Genomic DNA, 22,355 nt, shown 5'->3' with positions numbered 1-22,355 from the left:
TGATCTGTAGGCTTAAAATATGGGATGGATGCAATTTATTACAGTTCAGAATCCTGCTTTAAGACAAGGAGAAGCAACTAGAAAGAGAAAATACACTAGTGTGTAAGTTTTAGTGTCACACACACACTCAAAAAGCTAAAAACCTGAAAAACAAAGGACTACAAAATAAAGGTCAATGAAACTCACCTGTCCACTGTCTACCACATAAATTATATAATCAGCTTTTTCTTCAAACAGTCTCTGTTTCAATGCTGCCAAGTCTGAGGTGTCATATGTGAACCCCCCATCAGATTTCACAATAGTCAAGGGAACAGAATACCCTGGAACAAATACAATCTTCCGACCATCATCCACTTGCACAAATCCTAAGGGTAGAAATAAATGAGAAATAAGGTTTGGAAAGCAAGGTATTTTTACACAGTAATGTACAAATAAAAACCCAAATAAAAAATACCTTTCAATGAAGAACACTTAACAACCAACCTATTTTGTCCTGCTACAAAATGCCATGACAGCAGGTTTACAGAGTTAGAACCTACACATTATCCTGGGATGTGCTTTCCCCCATACCTACATTTGCCAAGATAACACAAATGTGGGCACTGAGGGGCATCTGCTGGAGAGAACTGGCAGGAGGGATGAGTGTTTAAAAAGGTTTTGCACCTGCCAGTTCTCTCCAGCAGAGCTCATCCACCTCTGGGTCATTTCCTCATAGCTGGTTTCAGAGGCTGGTTAAGCAAAATAAAACAGTAAACACAGCCTGGAGGGTGGTGGTAGTGAGGAGGGCAAGTAGTAGACTTTAGAATCTCCCCTCCTGCCAAGAAGTTCTTTCCATAAGTCCCCCTGCTGCAGCATTTGCATGTAGTTTGGTGCTCTAACATCTTTTCCAAATGCACAGTGCCATCTTTTGAATAACCTTTCGTTCCCACTTTGCAGCACTTCCATCTGGTACCTGGTGCCTCTACTCCTCAGCTTTCATGCTGGCTGCGGAATGAGGGGCTTTTCTTCCTTCCTAGCTAGCATGGAAACTGGGGGAGCAGAAGCCAGTGTTGATTCCTGATCTGGTTAGGGATCCTGAGGCAGGGAGGCTTTTAACCTTTTGCTGCCTCCTGAGGGCCTGCCTAATCTGGATCAGGAACCTGTAATTTGCATTTGGAAGAACTTCAACTTGCTTCAATGGGAGTTCTTTTCCTTAAAGCTAACGGCAGCTGCAGGGCCATTATCTGCTTTTGGACTACAGCAGAAAGCAAAGTGTTACAGCCTCTCTGCCTCAGGATCACTAACTAGATCCAGAGCCCTGCCATTGGAACAAATGAGAAGTTTTCTCCCAAGACAAATTGTAGGGAAGAGAGAGTCTATGTGTGTGTGCATGCACAAGCAATGGATTAATGGAATATGCTTGAATGGATGGGACTGTGTCACTGTCATGCGACCACCCTCCCCCCAGCACACTATCTCTAAAGGACTGTGGTTTTTGGGTTGTAGTGGTAAGGATCCCCCACTTCTTCTATAATAAAATACAAGCTTATCAAAAAGCTTTAGAAACCCATTGTACTATGCTGAAAAATAGTCTTGAGGAATTTAATTCCCCATACTGCAAATAGTTGTGTTACCTCTTTCTTCAAACTCCTTCACGATATCATTCATCTTATCTTGATAGTAAGATTCTCCTCTCTCTATTATGGTAACGTCCAAGCAATCGTAGATTTTTTGGAACTCTGACCAAGAAAGAGTGAAATGAAGAATTTTGAGCCCTTTCATTAAGTTCGTATAATGCATCGTCAACATCATAGTAAAATAAGGAAATTGAGGTACTGGCTTTTGCTAGGTCATGTTTGTCACCACTACTAAAACGCTGCTCTAAAGAATTAGTCTGCACACATCTAAACTCTAACCATGCAGCTACAACTTTAAAATTCGTTTTCCTTCACACCCATATATGTACTGTATATTCCGGGGTATAAGACGACTGGGCGTATAAGACGACCCCCAACTTTTCCACTTAAAATATAGAGTTTGGGATATACTCTCCGTATAAGAAATATGACCCGGCGTATAAGACGACCCCTGACTTTTGAGACGATTTTCCTGGGTTAAAAAGTAAGTCTCATATGCAGGAATATACAGCACCGTATTTTTTGCTCCATAAGACGCACTCTTTTCCTCCTAAAAAGTAAGAGGAGATGTCTATGTGTCTTATGGAGTGAATGCATGGTCCCTGGAGCTGAATTGCCCAGAGGTGAAAGGCAGATTGTGGGGGGGGGGGGTTGTTTTGTTTTTTAAGAAAGAGCTAAAGGCTAACAAGAGGGAAAGAGTGTTGAAAGGAACCCGCTCAGTAGCTGATTGCAAGAGGGAGGGAGATAAGGGAGCTAGCTCCTTTCCTGGCCCTACCCAGGCCCCTTGCTCAGGCCTCAATTGTTGTCTGCAGAGAGAGGCTGCTTGTTTCCCCAGCGACATGTGACTGACTGATTAGATTATCTGTCTGGAAACTAGAAATGGGTCCCTTTCCTTTCCTAGAGAAGCTGCAGAACTGTGAGTTGAACCCCATAAAAACAGGATTTTTTCCCCTTTGCAAAAAGGATACCTGTGAGCTGAACCCCCCTCCAAAAAACAGGGCTTTTCCCATTTGCAAAAAAAGCTGCACGACTTTGAGCTGATCCTCAAAAAATGGAGCTTTCCCCCTTTGCAAAAAGAAGCTTCCTCAAATATTTAATGGGGGGGCAAAGGCACCTAGGCTTCTAGGAGTTGGCTGCTATGCCTAGGACAATTCAAGAAAGCAATTTTTTTGTTTTGTTTTCTTACTCTAAAAACTAGGTGCATCCTATGGTCAGGTGCGTCCTATGGAGCGAAAAATATGGTGTGTGTGTGTGTGTGTGTGTGTGTGTGTGTGTGTGTGCTAGGGTGATGACTTTTTCAATTTCCCCCCCTCAAAAATTATTTCCTGTAGCACAAATGGATGAACTTTTGCCTATTAATGACTAAAATGAGGTATATTCCATTGAAATATTTACAAAAGTTACGCACAAATCGTTTTTAAATTTTTTGTATGCCGTTTTACCATTTCATAACATTGTATTAACAATTCTATGTATATTTCGTATCAAATTTGGACACAACACCACATTCCACAATGGGGAGTGTTCTTAGCAACATAGGGTATACAAATTGCTTACAGTTACTTCAAAAATGGTCAAAAAACTGATAAATAAATTTTTTTAAATCATTTTGTGTGAGAGGTTTTTTTTATCAAATCTCTTTGAAAGTAAGATTTTATCTAATCTTTAATGAAAGCTCATCAAATTATGATACAGGGAAATGAGGTTGTAAAAAAGTCATCACGCTAGTGTGTGCACATACAGAAACACATGCACATACACAAAAGCACCTGAGGTTCTCACTCCATGCATCTAGTTTAGAAAAGATTTTGTCAAAATAAAGGTGCCACAAGACTCTTTGTTGTGACTCCTGAAACTATCACCCGCAAATCCCAGTCTTTTTACAGGGCTTCAACAACAACACTAATAATAATCCTAATCATCCTCATCATCCAAAGCTGCCAAAAGTGGTCCACTTGAAACAGAGATGGATCCTTAAAAGATAAAGGTAGCATAATTCCTAGTCACCTTTCCGGGACACATCACATATAAGTTTCCAAGCTTTAATGAAATCTGGATTTTTGCTCTGTAATAGCACCACACATCGGTATGCGTGCTTCTTAAACTCCTCTTCTGTGTCAAATCTTCTCTTAGATTCCTAGGTTAAGAAGAATACACAGACACCATGAAACAATATCCTCTACAGTATACTAAAACAAATCAAACAAAAGCACAGGTAATAAATAGTAAAGAGAAATACTTTTAATGTGGAATGCCCTTCCATCAGAGGTCAAAGAGATAAACAACTACCTGACATTTAGAAAACATCTGAAGGCAGCCCAGTTTAGGGAAGTTTTTAATCTGTGACATTTTATTGTATTTTAATCTTTGCTGGAAGCCGCCCAGAGTGGCTGGGGAGACCCAGCCAGATGGGTGGGGTACAAATAATAAATACAGCTGATTTGATTATCAAGAGAAATTGATAATCAATAATTGTGCTTAATGCTGCCAACAATTTGATCAAGAGCAGAATTTGATCCAATATTGTTACCCTCTTACCCCTCTCTAGAAATAGGTGATGAACAGTATCAAATGCATGTGGATTTGTGCACGCAGATCCTGGATTGGGCTTTTTAAGCCATCAGAAATGAGTATACAGAATCTGTTTGTGTGTTTATTTTACCCTTTTCAAAAAGGTGACTCGGCAATAAGTCCAATCTTTATATAATATGCCTTTGTTTCAATAAGGAGGGTTACAATGCATGGAAGTTTCAAATGATTAAAACATTTGCAATATTAGTTGACATAAACTGTTCACTTTTTCCTCTTCTCTCTGCTGCAGTCTCCACAATCTGCTCTGGATGGCTGGGGGACCTTCCAGAGCAGACCTGGGAGAACACAGAAGTTGGAGCGGGTGGGGCGATAGGAGAGGAAGGAGGAAGTGCTGTTACTTCAGCTTGTACAACTTTTGATTTCACCCACTGTTTGTTACTAAACTTATTCCCATGATAAAGTCACTCCCTCATCTTACATCTCTGCACTGACTCACTTCAATCATTATGAAGTTTACAAGACGGCTAAGCATAGATTGCAACCATAGTTCATGCAGACTTACTTCAAATTCCTGCATGGAAATGGCTGACGTTTATTTTTTTATTTTGTAAAGTGCTCTAAACCTTCCCTCAACCTTCACCAAGAGTATTTCCTTCTGGTCTTACCAAAAGCAAAACCCTCAGGTAAGGATGTATACATTTTCAAGTGCTATTAAGTATCCTTTCATCCAAAGGGTGGCTAACTTGTGGTTCTCCAGAGGTTGTTACACCGCAGCTCTCACTAGCCGCATCAGCAGCATGGCCAGGGGTAGGGCAACATCTGGAGGGACACAAATTAGCCAACCCAGCTCTGAGCAACGTTAAGCAGCAGCAGCAGCAACATCAACAACAACAACAACAACAACAGAAGGGGTAACCATGTATCTGAAATAAAACATACCTTATAAAAAGCTTGGAGATCTCCAATGGGAGGAGAAACAGTCAGATAATCTGGGAATTTATCTTGCAGGTGAGCAATAAGCATGCCAAACTGGGTACCCCAATCTCCTAAATGGTTTAATCTAGACAGTAAAGATCACAAAACAAGTGAGACTATAAGGAGAACTGAAATATCTTCTGAATAGAGCTGTGGATAAGATACAAGGCTTGTTCTGAAGTGCTCCTATGAAGGAAATGGACTGCTAAAAAAAATAAAAAATCCTGTATGTGGTTTGTTTGGGGATTATGGGCATAATTTATTGTCCAACTCATACACTGTCCTTCCCAGAAAAACAAGTTGGAAGGTGATTTAATTTTCTAAATTAATTAGGCACATTTGCTGCAGTAAAGTTATATCTACTACAGGATAGAGACAGTTGTTTTCCTTTGAAACTTTGAGATGTTTGTGGATTGAAATGCAGAAGAAAGGGGACTCCAGGCTATAATTAGGAAGCATCTTGCATTGACATTCAAATCAAGTTAGATCTCAATGTCGGGTAGCATGGTGTATGTCAAATGTTAAGGACTGTAGGGGGCAAGATCTTTATCTGGCCCCACCCCACAGGCCAAATTTGACAAGTGGGTGGGACAACCCATCAAAATCCCTTGTGCAGGGTTCCCAGGTGCCTTGCAGCTACACCACAAGGGGTGTGGCCAGCCCTGCTTGGCATGCTGGGAGGCTCTGAGAAAAGGGAGGGGGGAAAGTGTTTCTGAAAGTACTAGAAGGAAAAGTAAGGTTAATTAAAGGATGGTGAATGTGTGCAGGGTTCAAAACATAGGGTTCTGCATAGATCTTCATAAAGATCTTCCATGGCACATAGCATACACTGCTGTATGGGCAATTACTGAGAATCCACATTGACAAGAGAAATGAAAGCATATGCCCATATACATTTTGAGCATTTGTGCAATTCTACCATGGCTGGACTTACCTTAGTACATCAAACCCCACAAACTCAAAGAGGCGGCACATGCTCTCCCCAATTATAGTTGATCTCAGGTGACCTACATGCATCTCTTTTGCAATATTAGGGGAGGAGAAGTCAATCACCACCTTTATGTAGGACAAGAAATGAAAAATATGCACATCATAAACAGTGCAAAGTATTTTTTCAGAGAAGAATCATTTATATATACCTGCAATTAGGAAATGCACATCAACACTGGCTGTTGTACACATTCACTGGTTATTGTGGGAAGCATGAACAGAGAATTGCACAAATTATGCATTCATTAAACATAATCTCCAAGTGATGTTGAATGACTTCCTGCATGGAGTACTGCATATCACAGGGCCTAAGTGAGCCAAATAGTGAATATTTTGTCCACGCTGTTCAGTTATGGACAGCTTCAGATACTATAGACACTGACAAGGCAATGTATAAAATCCTGTTTACGCTGCTCATTTGTGCAAGTTCTACATGGTGGCTGGTGCTTACGCACACTGTGCACTCAACTGACCTGGCTCACACATAACACTAAGCCAAACCATGGCTTAGCATGAGTGGGGAAACAGGCAGGCTTCGGGAGAGAAGATTACAACTGCTTCACTCCTCCCTTAATTCTACTGCTCTCATGCTATCGGGGCCCTATCCAAACCCAGGCTTGCAATTTGTCATGCTCCAGACAAACCATGAGCTGTAACCAAAGTTTGTTCTTGGTTTACAACTCATGATTTATTTGAGAGGCAAAAACCACAAATCTTGGCTTGGATGTAATGATATGTCAAACCATAGCTTAGCACTGGGTAGCACAGCAACACCATCAGGAGCATAGCTGTCATGTTCTCCCTTTTTTTAAGGGAAATTCCCTTATGCTGAATAGGCTTCCTCGCAAGAAAAGGGAAAACTTGACAGCTATGATCAGGAGAGGGAGCATAGTGGCTTCAATTCTTTCTCCAGGAGCCTGCATGTGTACGCTTAGCATTATCTGCAAACTGGGCTACTGACCCTTTAACAAGGTGTCATAGGTATTGAACAGACAAAAAACTAAAAGTTGATTCACTGAGCTTGTTCAAGAAATATTTTAAAAAAAATATTAAGGGAGGCAATTCAACTAAATATTAGGACTAAGCAATGGGACTTTCCGCCTCTCCTGTAGCAGGTGTCAGGGGAGAACATTCAATGTCCCCTTTTACATCTGTTAAACATTAGAACATCAAAGACGCCCATTCACATAAAACACTTCAATGCTAACAAGATGTGGGGGAGCAGGTAAGGAATGGCTGCAAACAGCCACCTCAGACCTTAGGAGGAACTGCCAGAAGGGCACAGAACATGCCATGTGGGGCTCTGGAACCCTGCTCTTGAGTGTTTGCAGACTGAGTGCACATTAAACAATTGAAATAGTTTATCTGAAAATGCACACTTTAACTTGAACATTAAGCAGCAGTACCTAAGAAAAGACCTAGTTAACCATTTGCTGTCCTACCTTCTTCCTTTCACCAAGAGCAGGCAGCTGAACTCCATTCACCAGCATACTGCTTAGTTGTTTAGATACAAAATCCTTTTTCAAGTGCACATTAATGAAACCTTCAGAAAAGCATAAAAAGTAAAAAATGATTTCTGAGACTATATACATATTAAGGCCTTGATTTCTTTTCCACAGAGTACATATTTTGCTAAAAACACAGTACTGCAGAATTACCCATAACAGGGCAACTCATTTGCAGTGATAGGGGGAAATAATCAATTTGATAATGATACAAGGACAAAGTGCCATTGGTTTTAATCAATAAATAACAGAAGTCAATTGTCCAGACAACACATGTTGTCCTGTAAGCCGCCTTGGCCAGCAATTAGTTTGCTAGGAGGATCACTGTCACAGATGGGGGGTTGGCTACTCCCGAGTAAGCACTCCACACATCCTCTGGATTTTCATAGTTTTATTGTGCATGCTATATACAGTGGTGAGATGTCTCAAATCATGTCTGCTCTGCATGGGGCAGAAGCCCACAATGGCGTCTCGTGGGCTCTGACCCCCCTTTTAAGACTGGGCATCCAAACGCCCCTCCTCCTTGCTCTATGGGTCCTCCGTGGTCCCAAACCAGGCTCCTGAGGTGCCGTTCCCTCTCCTCCCTCCTTTCCAGCCCCTGCTGAAGCTAGCTCCTCCCCTGCTTCCCTGCTACCAACCTGGAGCTGAGCCACCAGGACTCTGCAGAGCCCTGGACCCGTCTTAACCCTTCCTGTTCCTGATTTGAACTCCCAGACTTGCTGCTGCTCTCCCATCTGATGGAAGTAAGCAGAGTGGGCTGCTCTCTGCAAGCCCTCTCTCTTACATCCACCCCCCCTCCAGGCTCCCCCCCCCCTTTCTGAGGCCTGGTTTGCCTGGTCTGATGTCTGTAAAGAGGGCTGGAAGCCTGACAGGTCTTCCTCCTCTGTAGTGTGTGTAAAATCCTGTTCCCAGTCGGTGCTGGGTGGCTGGTCCGTGTAGTTCCTTCCGTTGTCATCCTCCTCCTCCCTCTGGAAAATTGCTTCCGATTCCCGGAGGGCTCCTTGGGTCTGCGTCTCCCCTGCTCCCCACCTGGGATCGCCCTCCCCCTCTGTGTTCCCTGTGCTACTGACGTGTGGTGGTTTGGGTCTGTGGGAGAAAGGAGCGTGCAGTTCCAGTGTGCGGTCCTCCCCTTGCATGGTGTGCGTGGTTGCCTCCGCGTTTTGGGAAGCAGGAGTGCCCTGCCTGGCCATCAGACATTTTAACCCCCCCTCCCCCCACCGGGAGCCCGGGCTCGCTGTGGCACTGTAGACCTCCTCCTCTTCCTTTCTTTCTGGAACCTCTTGGCTGCCTTCTCCCTCCACCCTTCTGTCTAGTGTCTTTTGTGTGATTTCCTCCCCCTCCCTCCTGTCAGCGTCTTGTGTTGGATGTGTGTCACGTCCTCTGAACCTTGGGCTTTCCCTAAAGTGTGAGAGCAAAGACCTGTGACCCACGGGATGGACCTTTCTCGCTGTAGGTACTTCCCCCCTGAAGGTGACAGGGTTGATCTGTGTCAGAACCTTGAAGGGCCCCAGCCTTCTGGGTGCCAGCTTCTTCCCCCTTCCCCCCATGGGAAGGCCTTCTGACCACAGCCAGACCCTGTCCCCTCCGTGGAAGACCTTCTCCAGTCCCCCGTGATGGTCTGCCCCCTCCTTGTAAGCCTCATTGCTCCTTGCCACGTCTCCATCCAGTTGTTGGTGTACTGTCTCCCTCCTCTCACCCCATGCCTCAATAGGTGGTCCCCCAATCTCCCCCTCCCCCTGCTCTGGGAAGGCTCTGGGGTTTCGCCCAAGACTGGCCTTACTGGGTGTGAGCCTCGTGAAGACATGTACTGCATGCCCCTCCGTGGGGTTGTCATGATATTGCCTGAGAATCTTCCCTCTGAGGGAGTCCTGGGGCATATACCGGGCATCATTGCTAAAGAGTAACCCCTCTTTCTCTGCAAGCCCTTCCCCTGCCCCTTCTCCCTCCCTCAAGTCCCTCCGTATGTTCTGGGTAAAAGTGTCCTCTTTGGTGAGTTGGCTCAGTTTCTCTTCCTGCATCCCCGCCTCGGCGTCGTTCCATCCGCCTGGGGAGCTGATGTGGTGCGATCCTGAGGATTCTCCTTCTTTCCTGCAGTGCTCCTTGCCGTCTGCATCTCCAAAGGTGAGATCTCCCCGGCGCTGGCTGCCCACAGGGTCATTGTCCATTAAGTCCAAAGCTAGCACTTCTGCGTGCTTGTTCACTGTCATCTTCCGAGAGGGGGTCTGTTGCGTGACCTCACCCTCCTGCAATTCCCTGCCGTCTATGGCCGAGACGCTCATGGGAAGCTTCCTTGGGAAAAGGGGAATCTGATTCTGCCTAGCAAAGTCCACCGATAGGAAATCATTGCTGCTGCCCCTGCAGAGAAGCCCGACTGTCTCCTGGGTCTGGCCTCTTGGCAGCTGCAGACTTACTTCCATCTCTTTGTCGTGCTGTGGGGTGTTACAGGAGGGCTCAGTTGTTGGTGCTCTGCCTGGCCCCTCCCCTCCTGATCTGGCATCCAGGCTTGTGTCTGTGCCTGCCTGCTCTCGCCATTCCTTCCTCTGGGGGCAGTGTTCCACCCAGTGGCTGGGTGCATTGTAAAGGCATCTCCCGCCTTTCTCTTCCCTCTGTTTTCCCGCGTCAGCGTTTGAAAGTACCCGCGCGCGGGCTTTGTCCCTCTGCATCACATCTGGCTGGAGGGGTCTGTGCTGAGCTGTAGCTGCCTTCCAGGGACTGTATGGGAGCTTGTGGCCGCTGCCTTTCCCCTCCGTCTGTCCCCTCTGCCCGGACTCGCCTCTCAGCCTCCTGCACTTCCACGCCACCATGCCTCTCAGCCTTAGAGCCAGCTTGTGCTGAGGGTCGCCCTACAAAGTGCTGGCCCGTCCCGAGTGTCCTCTCTGTTTGTCCAGCCTCCACTCCTCCGACTTGGCTGTGTTCAGAGCTGCTTCCCCTGTGCCCGGGTGCCTACCTGGTGCTTGAGCCGTTCCATAGTTGCAGGGTGCTGGCTGCAGCTTGCTCTCTGCTACACCCCTCACGCATGCCAATCCTCCCTTGGCATCTCTCTCTTCTGCTTTAGATGCTGCCAACTTCATGCCGGCTGCTACATTTGCAGCCCTCTTCCCTCGGGGTAGCCATCAAAAGATTGTGGGCTTGCTGTCACAGATGGGGGGTTGGCTACTCCCGAGTAAGCACTCCACACATCCTCTGGATTTTCATAGTTTTATTGTGCATGCTATATACAGTGGTGAGATGTCTCAAATCATGTCTGCTCTGCATGGGGCAGAAGCCCACAATGGCGTCTCGTGGGCTCTGACCCCCCTTTTAAGACTGGGCATCCAAACGCCCCTCCTCCTTGCTCTATGGGTCCTCCGTGGTCCCAAACCAGGCTCCTGAGGTGCCGTTCCCTCTCCTCCCTCCTTTCCAGCCCCTGCTGAAGCTAGCTCCTCCCCTGCTTCCCTGCTACCAACCTGGAGCTGAGCCACCAGGACTCTGCAGAGCCCTGGACCCGTCTTAACCCTTCCTGTTCCTGATTTGAACTCCCAGACTTGCTGCTGCTCTCCCATCTGATGGAAGTAAGCAGAGTGGGCTGCTCTCTGCAAGCCCTCTCTCTTACAATCACTTTCATTGAAGGGCACTGAGTTTCAATAAAGTTTCTCTTTTATTTTGCTAGCACTCAAGTAATATATATGATTCAGTAGAATAATAATATTTATATAGGGAAGATTATTTTAATTTCTCTGCAAAGCTTCTTCATTTATATTGCTAACCTCTCTGAAAGAGCCACATTCATTTTTAACTGCAGAGCTAAAGAAAATGCTTCCCAACTGTCACAAATACCAAGCTGAAACTCACAGAGAATTATCATATGGTACAACCTTCCTAAGAAATGCCCAACTGAGTACAGTCGTACCTTGGCTCCTGAACGCCTTGGGAATCGAATTTTCCGGCTCCCGAACAATTGAAAACTGGAAGTGAGTGTTCCGGTTTTCAAAGGTTCTTTTGGAAGCCGGATGTCTGATGGGGCTTCCGCAGCTTCCAATTGGCTGCGCTTTGGTTTTCAAACATTTTGGAAGTTTGAACGGACTTCCAGAACGGATTCTGTTCGACTTCCAAAGTACGACTGTACTCCTCTGTCTTAAAAAGCTGCCTGCCTATGGGAGCCAGAATGTCACAGGGGTACACGTCAGAATTCCTGGTAGGGTAAACAGGCATCAAGCTTAGGGGGAGGATTCTCCTTATCCTCCTATAGTTCATCTCTAAAGGACTCAGAATTCTACTGAGTCATCCTATATAATAATGTCCATGTTGTCCCTGCGTCCAGTTGTCCCGTGTGTCCCTGGGGTACTGCGCATGTCCCCCAGAGACACAGGGATTGGACGGAGGGACAACCAGGGACACAGGGATTGGACCCGCGCTCTCGGGACACAGGGAACAGCCAACTGCCGCTCCGCCAACCGCCGCTCCGAAGCCCAGTCTCATGCTGGAGGTGCGCGGTGAGGCGGCGGGGGAGAGAAGCGCTCCCCCCCCCGGCAGCCTTGCCGCACACCTCCGGCATGGGACGGCGCTTCCTCGGGGAACCCGAGGAAGCCGAAGCGGCAGCGGGCGCGGAGGGAAGCCCGCTTTGGCTTGGCGGCGGCGGGAAGAAGGGGAGGAATTCCTCCCCTTTTTCCCGCCACCGCCAAGCCAGTCCCGGAGCCGAATTGCGGCGCAGCGGGGTTTTTCGCCGTTTGCCTCCCCCAGGGGAAGGCAAACGGCGAAAAGCCCCCGCTGCGGACTGGCTTGGCGGTGGCGGGAAGACCCGCCACCGCCAAGCCAGTCCCGGAGCCGAATTGCGGCGCGGCGGGGTTTTTCGCCGTTTGCCTCCCCCTCAGGGGAAGGCAAACGGCGAAAAGCCCCCGCTGCGGACTGGCTTGGCGGTGGCGGGAAGACCCGCCACCGCCAAGCCAGTCCCGGCAGGCCGCTTCCTCTAGCGCCCGTTTTTAAACGGGCTAAAATCCACTAGTTTCATCATAATACTTCATAACATTAGATTTAGATGTCCCAGAAAAGTAAAAACAGAATAACTGTACCGGGACCGGCGATTTCAATCTTTGCGATGCATTCATTGTCAGGAATGTTTCTGGCAATCTTATCAGCTATTTCTCTCGGGCTCACTTTTTGCTCCTTGGTCTTGAGCAGTATCTGAAAGACACAGCAAGAGGTCTCAGCACAATCCCTGACTGAGAACACAGAGAACCTGAGGCAAACCTCTACAGGCTCATATCATTTGAGCAGCTGTGATGAAAAGGGAATTCCCTTTTCACAGGAATCTGTCAAGAAACCAGCCTGCCTGGAAAATCCCACCAGGTAAATATAGCAGAGGTAATCACAAACTGAATAAATACCCTAGGACCATACTGTTATTCAAGCATATGTGTGGTCCTTTGTTGCCATTTCCTGTCAGAGGAAATGGGAGCAGCAGATAGTTGCCAATTCCACCACTAACACATGTAAGCCAGAGCAATTCAAATGATTCTTCTGAGTGTGCATCTCTTGAGATGCATAACTCGTTACAGATGACTTTTATACTGGCCTTTCCCAACCTGGTGTCCTACAGATTTTGGCTGGGCTGGTGGGAGTTGCATTCCAAAACATCCTAGAGGGCACCAGAGACTGCAAAAGCTGTTCTACACATTCAAAACGGAGGAACCCACTATCTTTATGAAAAGAATCAGTATTGGAGAAGGACAACAGCCAGATGGTCTCCCACAGCAAAATGTAGGTGATTCTAGGTTTCCTTTCTAATAAGTAGTCTTTCTATGAAAAAGTATTCTCTCTCTCCGATGTATTGCTTGGGTTCAGAAAGCAGTCCTCAAAAAATAACAGGAGCGTACGTGCCAGGCAACAGTCTTTCCATGTGCCCTGCCAATGTGGAAAGCTGTCACAAATTAGTTTTGTCTTTGTACATGCTCATTAGCAATTGTGCTTGCACTCTCAGCTGGAGGGGCTAGATGGCTATTTGTTTTAGAGATATATTGCTTTCTTTCTCCTTTGCTCTCTCCCTTCACCTTTAAGAATTCTGCTTCCAAATGTTTGCTGTTTGTCAAGTGTTGAGTGTTCTGAAAAATGTTGCACGATGCATCAAAAAACTGCTCATTCATGTGGAGCAGGAGCTAAAAATAAAAGCAGGAGTTTCCAAATGGCTGGTGTCCAGAATGATTGATACAGAGCAAAAATTTCATTGCTTCACTTGGGATGAAAAATATTTTTTGATGGCTGGAAAGTGTGTGGAGGTGGGTGCATGGGTGTGTGGGAAATTCCTTTTTTAAAGGAACAGATACTATTTCAAAACAAGCTTAGTGTCTGGGAAATGGCAGGGGGTATGTTTACTGAAATCAATTTAAATGAAAGTAACAATCAGCCAAGCAAACATCTAGCACTTGCAAAACTGTACAAAGTAAGCAGCGACATGTATTGGGTGTCAACGCTGGCAGAGAGCGAGCTCAAAAAGTGCATCAGGGTGGAGACATTCCATAAAGCAGTTTGTGTCCATACCAATCTCTGGAGGGGCTGTCAAAAGTTGTGGGGAGGGAGGGGAGGCCTTATGATATCAAGGAATACAAACAATACAGACATTGAGAAACCTGCACCAGACAAGACTCCTAACAGTGACTTAATTGGGGTAAAGCAGCGGTCAAAAATATTTTTAAAAGGCACTGCTAGCTTGTGTTGGGCTGGCTGACACCCAAATGCATATGCTAATGAGCTCTATGAAGAAGAGAACACACATTTGTGGAGCTGCTTCTCCAAAAGAAGTTCATGCCGAGAGGGTGCCGGCTGGCACGTAACAGTATTGTTTGGAAAGAGATCTCTGCCAGGCCAATTTGCTTAGTAACTTTACCATCCACCAAGGGATGTGACAAGTCCAATTTCCACTGCAAACTTACATTGATTTTTGAATCAAAAGGGGAAACTATACTGGTAAGGATTTTAGAGGTGGTTTTTTTTAAAAAAAGTAGCTGTTCTGTAGTTCAGGATTTAGCTTACTGTTATTTTATTTGTTTATATGGAAATACAGATCTTGACATCCTAGCACAGGCATCCCCAAACTTTGGCCCTCCAGATGTTTTGGACTACAATTCCCATCTTCCCCGACCACTGGTCCTGTTAGCTAGGCATCATGGGAGTTGTAAGCCAAAACATCTGGAGGGCCGCTGTTTGGGGATGCCTGTCCTAGCATGTACATTATTCAGGACAGTTTACAAAAATTAAAATCACTGTTTCATATGAATACAAATGAGGAAGATTCTAGAAAGTGTTAAGCCAAAATTAAACCATTTAAAAAAAAACATGTATTTTTTTTCCTAAGCCAAAATGGGGAGGGGAACAAGTAAGTATAGCCAGCAACAATGATGCAAGCTATAGTCCAGCAACATCTGGAGAGCCCCACAATCGCCACCCCTGCTTCAGAGGCAGAATTATATTGGCTTTTCCATAATTGATATGTAATCCTCCCAGGATAGAGCCAACACTGCAGCTCTGCTTGAATAACGGAGCTTTCTGTCATGTTCCCTCCAGCCTGTTCTCAAGATCAGCTCCCAAAGATTAGGGGACCCTCTAGAGCAGATTTTTTGGGTACATGGATGAACAGAAATCCTGTTGCACCAGCAGAACCCCATGGGGGCAGCACCGAAAACCCATAGTTTTTTATGATGTTTCATGTTTGCATGTGACTAGATTCTCTTCATTTTAAATGCTTTAAGACTTGTCTGCTGTGCACTGTGCTCATTCAAATGTGGCAATGTAAACAATAGAGCAGTACAGGAAAAGATTCCTCAATTGTAGGGTAGATTTCTGTGAGAAATGGAGAGGCTGATACAGAGTGGATGGTTTTCCCTGTTTCCACAACATTATCACAAAGCTGAGCAATGTATATTTTCAGCTGGGTGGCTTTGTGCTGCTTGGATACAGCACTAGAGAACAATGACAAATTCTCACATTATGTATTACCTGGGTTATGCTCATAGCACTGTTACACTGATAGTCACCAAACTTGGACTGCTGACTTGGTGTCACCAACAGTGGAGGATTTTCTAGATCTGGATATGCAGCTTTAATAGCCACTCCAAAAATGTCTTGAAGGCGGCTATTGATGTTAATCATGGCTTTTGATGGCTTGCTTCTACTTCTTTCTTCCTGAAGGCTCTAAATGAAAACACAAATCTAATTATCCATCCATCAGATGAGGAGCCCAATGGAACATTGCATCTCAATTCAAGGACCTAAACATAGCTCATGATTAAAATGAAATGTGTGTAAACACAAACACACATGAATCCTAATCTTCTTTCTACAGAAACACAACTTCTTCCAGCTGACGGGCAAAGGAAAGCTTTGCACTGCTTACAAAATGTATCAAGACTTCAGGTGAACCAAGATTAACAAACCCTGATGCCTGTGTCAGGTTCCATCTATTTTTACCTAGAATAAAGGGAGGCGTGCTCTCTTTATGTGCTCAGAGTACAACGATAAAATAGATGCACACACAGAAATTATTTGTAAATAAAATATCCTGCTAAGGAGAATGAAGATTGTCACAGCTTCATATGCCTACTGTGTGAGAAAGCAGCAGGCAGCAGGTTTTCATGTTCAATAAATATTCTTGCAAACAGTCATTTCTTTACAATTAGACTTGCTGCAGGTTAAAGAAAACCTGCCACTTTAAGAAGGAGGTTGCAACTCTCTTTTTCTCTGACCAGAATTGCTGGATTTGGGGAGCGGAGAATGTTCCATGACTACCCCCAGCCAGATGTATGCAAAAGTATTTGGGAGGACTGCCTTGTTAAATGAAGCAGCAATTTTCTTGCATCCTCTCGAAGCACCAAAAGTACAGCACCAGAGACTCTACCAGGATGAAGTGCAGCCTCTCACTCTTAGACTCAAAAAAATTGAAGAGTTGGAAGGGATCCTGAGGATCATGTAGTCCAACCCCCTGCAATGCAGGAATATGTAGCTGTCCCATATGGAGACTGAAGCTGCAACCTTGGTATTATCAGCATCATGCTTTAGCCAACTAAGCATTCTTGTTCCTTGGATGTACACTGGGGGAAACAGCTGATGTAGATGCACCCCAGTTCAACAGAACAAGAATACAAACAATTAGGGCTGGGCGATGTATTGTTCAAAACCAGTTTGAAGTCCTTATTGTGGTATCAGTTTCATAATTTTTGACATGGCAGTGTGTGTGTGTGTGTGTGTGTGTGTGTGTGTGTGTGTGTGATGGGAAAATCAAAATGTGAGGAAAAGTGTGAAGCCAGCTAATGCCTCTATATAGCTTCATCCTTATTTCAGACATTGTGATATATTGATATACTGTATCATAATGTTTAGCTAGTGATACATTGCTATGTTTAAAACCAGGTTATCGCCCAGCCCCAGACAACATAATCAAACAGAGAAATGCATTTCTGTGTACCAGGTAATTACCTATTTAGGTTCTGCATAACATTTAAAAAAGAACTTCTTAAGGGTCAATGTGGCGCTGTGGGTTAAACCACAGAGCCTAGGGCTTGCCAATCAGGTCGGCGGTTTGAATCCCCGCGACGGGGTGAGCTCCCGTTGCTTGGTCCCTGCTCCTGCCAACCTAGCAGTTCGAAAGCACATCGAAGTGCAAGTAGATAAATAGGTACTGCTACAGCGGGAAGGTAAATGGTGTTTCTGTGTGCTGCTCTGGTTCGCCAGAAGCGGCTTTGTCATGCTGGCCACATGACCTGGAAGCTCCCTCGGCCAATAATGCAAGAGGATCGCCGCAACCCAAGTCGGTCACGACTGGACCTAATGGTCAGGGGTCCCTTTACCTTTACCTTTAAGGGTCAATGTATCAGTAAAACAGAACAATACTGCACAAATTTCAAAGGAAGAATAATTTCAACCTGGGGGGGGATCTCTCCCACGTTAATCACATTTTCTCATTCTCTTCACAATGACAAATGATACCCTAATTTTGAGAACCACGGCAGTCATGACCATTCATTTACCATACTTTTTGCACACTTCACACTATTCAGAAAGGGAACATACCTTTTGTAGAACATTTAAGCGATATTTAAGTTTTGCATTCTCTTCCCGCAACCCTTCCAAATTTTGGGAAACTCCCAAACACCCATAGTTTTTCAAACGATCAACTTCTGCAGTCAGAAACTTGATTTCCTTTTCCTAGAATGCAAAATAGAACCAGTAGTATATAACCTGCTCTGTCTTACCTTATGGTAATATATGATAGGTATCGCATCAAAATTTCATCTTTAGTGTTTATTATCCATAATTAAACTAACAACACTGTTAAAAATTAGTAGCAACAAATTCACCAACCAATCCCTAAGGAAAGACTGGTGGAGCATAATGACATTAGCTTTTCATTAAAAATCTGATAACATAGGACTTCATCTAGCAACATGTACAGTAGATAAACAATGCTGATTGTGATATTCATCTAATAACCAAATCATCTAGGATTTCCATTAAATATAGGCTTGTTCTGTGTAGTGCAAGCAGAACTGATCAAAGGGAGCAAAGATAATCCATTATGAGTTTCACCACCACCTGAGTGAGTGATGAGAACTTATTGTTATGTATCAGTATAATTTCATTCAAAAGGTCCTACCTCTTTTATGGGGTCCTTCCTCTTTTATGGGGAAAACTAAAAAACCAGAACTGTATGCAAAGTACTCCAACATCAGAGTCCGTTTGCCTGCTTCGGCTGATTACAGAATATGTTTACCTTCACCCCTTATCAAATTTGGATACAAAATTCCGTATATTCCGGCGTATAAGACGACCCCCAACTTTTCAAGTTAAAATATAGAGTTTGGGATATACTCACCGTATAAGAAATACGACCCAGCGTATAAGACGACCCCCGACTTTTGAGAAGATTTTCCTAGCTTAAAAAGTAGTCTTATACGCAGGAATATACAGTACATACTGCCTGAGAAATGAAAGTGCCACAGGAAACACACTGTGGAAGAAACAGAAGCCATCAGTCCCTTTCTCTCAACAAACCTGCTCTGTTGTTTCCTTTTGCAGCCTAGACCTTCTAGGACCTCCCAATAATTTTGTGTGTGTATAAATACGTTATCATATAAAGTTTATCCTGAAGGGTTGAACAGTTTCCACTACTAAAATATATTCTGAAGTGTAGCTCTCAAAATGTTGCAGGTTATCTACCCTTTCAGTCTGCCTCTCTCAAACACCTGGCAGAAATTATTTTAGAAGCACAAACAAAACAACATGCCTTGCATTTCAAAAAAAGAGCAAGTCTCCACATGGCTTACCCATCATGTTCCCCAGCTCAAAAACTAGTTCATGAACCATTTCATTAATTGCTAACCACACCTAAACTTGTGACTGAAGAGTGTGTCATGTGGCAAAATTATAGTTATTAGAAATGTATTAGCAGATTCAGATTTACCTAAAAGTTAGGCTACTAATGAGCAGCACCCTACTGTAAATGAAATTTTCTCAGAGAAATGCCCACATATGCTAGAAATTAAATGTAATGATGTGCCTGTTTAGCAATTTCATATGTGCCAATTACTATCAGAGGGAAAGAAGAGAAGAGGTGATGAGGCTGCATAGTTGGTGCAAAAGTAGTAAGAGTCGTCTTCCAAAAAAAGATCTGGGGGGAAATTCTGGAACATTTTCTAACATTATGACAACTCTACTCATTTATAGTGAGGCAGGTAGTAGAGAACAAAAAATATTCCACAGAAGACCACTAAGTGTGAGGAAGGGGTGTCCAAACAGGAACAGATAAAGACAAAAAAACCTGGTTCTGAATTCGCCCCCCCCCCTCCCCAGGGCCGTCTTAAGCATATCTGGCGCCCTGGTGCGAAGATCCCTCCAGCGGCCCCCCGCCCCGTTTCCCAGCGCGGCACCCCCCTTGCGGCCCGACGCCCTGTGCCACCCAGCCTTGCCATAGGGCCGACCCTGCCCCTCCCCCTGCCACCCTTCAAGGAAAAGTTCAGAACATGGTGGGGCAAATTAGGCAGAAGCTAATAAATATCTTAATCACGTTTACACTTAACTTGTCCTATATTTAAAGAGAACTATTTGTTATTAATTTAGTACTGTAATCTAGAAAATTACTGGATTGGTGTGAGGAAGAAATAAAGAACATGCCAAAATCTGTAGATTATTATTTTATGCTGGGCGTATGAAATTCTGTTCTATACCAAAAGCCCAACTACATTACATTCTTGTTCAAAAGCATGTAATGTTACAAATTTCTGTCTTGAAATATATCAAATACTGTATGTACATCTAGCTCAGGTCAATCTTGGCCAGTGTTTGACAATGTAGACCACTAGAGTTGACAATACTATGCTTTTGGTCACACACTATGAAAATACATTGTTACCTGTCTTTAGTTATTCCTCCAATTACCAACTATTACAAAAAGGGTGGCTTGTGGAATAAGATGCGTCACATAGCCAAAGAAACTACCTGCTTAAGACTGTCACATATCTGAACACAAGTTGCTTGCAGAGAAGCTTCTAAAAAATGTGTGTGTCAAGGTTTTTCTTAATTTTGCTTTTTCCCTCCACACCAATCTAACTATTCTTAGATTATGGACTTTGCTTTTTGAAAAAACAACAACAAAAACTTTAGTTGCTTTGGAATACGGTATAAAAAAGCACAGAAGTATTTTTTTAAAAATCCATTCACCTTCTGCCAAGAGATGTTGCATGTATCCTGTTCATAAAGAGAATTGTTATGTGTTTTGGAATGCTTACTTTCCAGATATTTTATTTTCTACTGGCACATTGACAAATTTACAACGTCATTATCCAAGTTTGCCCAAGGCAGCTGCCTACAAAATAGCAGTGGATATATTCCAGGTTTCTTTGAGATTCAGTTTGGTTTAACAAGAACGTAGCAGTTGTTACCTTCAATTATACTGCGCCGTTGTGCGAAAATACAAATGACTGATCGGTAGGTGAGGGCAGGGGAATTTGCTTGTTGTTAAAGGGGGGGGGCGTGGCAGGGACCCTTAGGAAACCTAGCTTTGCCAATTCCAACACAGGTGAACTTCCCAACGTATCGCCCATGACAGCTAATATGCACTCGAGACCTCTCTCTCTCTCTCTCTGCAGGGTCCCTGCCCACTTCAGACGTTGACCCGAGAGAAGCGTGCAGGGGACGGGGGGCAACTGAGCTGGCGAAAAGAGCAGGCGGGCAGCCCTGGTTATAATCATTTCTGCTCGCGTCAAGGTTTCACCCAACGACCCTGCCCCCCCCCCAAAGAACCAGGAGGAGGAAGCGAGAACGCTTCACACGCCTTGCGAAGAGACCCGCTCGCCCCGAGGAGGGAAGCAGCGGGGTCTGAGCTGACGTAAGAGCCTCGAAAGGGAAAGCGCCGCGCTGGCGGCAGAATGAGCAACGCCTCCCTCCCGCCGCCCGGCCTCCTCCGAGCAGCCACGCGCTGCCGCCGGCCCCTCCTTTGCCTCTGCCGCCCCGAGCCCCACGCTCCTCCTCTGCGCCTTCCAGTCGCACCCCGTAAAAGGGAAGGACGCACGCGCCTCTGACCTGCAGCTGAAGCCGTTCCGCGCATTGAGCCACCTGCACCTCCATCCTCGCGGGTCAGACAAAAGGAAAACCAGGACCGGAAGCGGAACTCCTGTTCTCTATGGTGAGTTCCAGGCAAGAGCGGCAGCGGGAGAAAAAGCTATCTCGGCTCCGTGCTGGCGCTGGCAGGGTACGTGCTCTTGCGCCCCCTCTACCGGTCCCTTTGCGCGCTCCGCTCTTCCAAGGCAAAGGTGTCTTTTTGTCCAGCCCCCCTGAGCGGAATCCGCGTAAAAGCCAATCAGAGCGAGGAGAAAACTGCAAACTTCCCTCCCACAACGGACCAAATTTCCAAATAATTTTTGTTTTTAATTCAAGGGATCCTTCCTCCCCCGTTAGTCAAAAGAATAAAAAAAGAGGGCCATCCCGTGCGCATCCAGTCTCTTGAACTGCGAGTCTCAGCGATGCCAGCGGAGCGGGAGAAGACGCCGGCCCCGAGATTGTTCCGGACAGATAAACACAGCGGCACTTGTTGGGGAACTGATTCTCACTATACGTAAATGATTCTCACTACTGTATAAACAGATAGCATGGCAAGCGTGCTCTCTCTCTCTATATATATTGTTGGCTCAGATTAGTGTCTAAATGAAGAACCCGTGTGGTGTAGTGGTTATAGTGTGTTGGGACCTGGAATACCAGGATTCCAACCCAATGCCCCCGTTTATGTTAATGGTCACTAGTTCCTTTTCAAATTCGAGGTCATAACTTCACTTCCTGGTCTATATTTTACAGTGCCCCTTTACAGTATATGCAAACTATGCTGTGGTATAGCTTCATACACACAAGCATTTTCCAATCAGCATCTCCATGAACTGCGAGGATTTCGCAGTCACTACTAGAATCTATAGAGTTGAACACAAAAAAATATTTTCCTCAATGAGTCAAAGCTACATCCAGTACTATCCCCTCTGGTAGGGTGTACCCATAAACCCATTTGCCTTTCTATTATTATCCAGCTGTGAAGCTCTCTACTGAGATGATGGTCCAGTTCCCTTTTCAGAGTGAATACTTGACCCAATGAAGTAACAGCATGCAATGTAATTATCAGATATTGTTGCCCTCTTTCTTTACAGTGGTGGAATTCTAAATTGACTCTTCATGGCTTTTAAGCTCAATAAAATGTCAAAAACGAATCGGCATGCAATTTGGAAAATAT

The 22,355-nt window shown here is 45.0% G+C and overlaps 1 protein-coding gene across 2 annotated transcripts in view; it reads right to left on the bottom strand.

Annotated features, from left to right (window-relative positions):
- Window positions 1–21,223, bottom strand: part of RARS1 (arginyl-tRNA synthetase 1) — a 30,206-nt gene extending 8,983 nt beyond the window's left edge. The window contains exons 1-11 of one of the 2 annotated variants that reach the window (XM_060271732.2): window positions 21,164–21,223; window positions 18,459–18,593; window positions 17,657–17,791; window positions 15,587–15,781; window positions 12,667–12,778; window positions 7,556–7,656; window positions 6,058–6,179; window positions 5,088–5,208; window positions 3,624–3,753; window positions 1,614–1,718; window positions 187–365 (exon numbers count right to left, since the gene is read on the bottom strand). In XM_060271732.2, the coding sequence (XP_060127715.1) occupies window positions 187–365; window positions 1,614–1,718; window positions 3,624–3,753; window positions 5,088–5,208; window positions 6,058–6,179; window positions 7,556–7,656; window positions 12,667–12,778; window positions 15,587–15,739 (1,023 nt within the window). In that variant the 5' untranslated portion in view covers window positions 15,740–15,781; window positions 17,657–17,791; window positions 18,459–18,593; window positions 21,164–21,223. The remainder of the gene's footprint in view (window positions 1–186; window positions 366–1,613; window positions 1,719–3,623; window positions 3,754–5,087; window positions 5,209–6,057; window positions 6,180–7,555; window positions 7,657–12,666; window positions 12,779–15,586; window positions 15,782–17,656; window positions 17,792–18,458; window positions 18,594–21,163) is intronic. The other variant, XM_035105169.3, reaches the window with a different exon arrangement.
- Between the last annotated feature and the right edge of the window lie 1,132 nt (window positions 21,224–22,355).

The sequence above is a fragment of the Zootoca vivipara genome, chromosome 2 (assembly GCF_965207765.1).
Source record: "Zootoca vivipara chromosome 2, rZooViv2.hap1.1, whole genome shotgun sequence".
Classification (NCBI taxonomy): domain Eukaryota; kingdom Metazoa; phylum Chordata; class Lepidosauria; order Squamata; family Lacertidae; genus Zootoca; species Zootoca vivipara.
The sequence above is the reverse complement of the archived record's forward strand: the minus strand, read 5'-3'. Positions and strand labels throughout refer to the sequence as shown.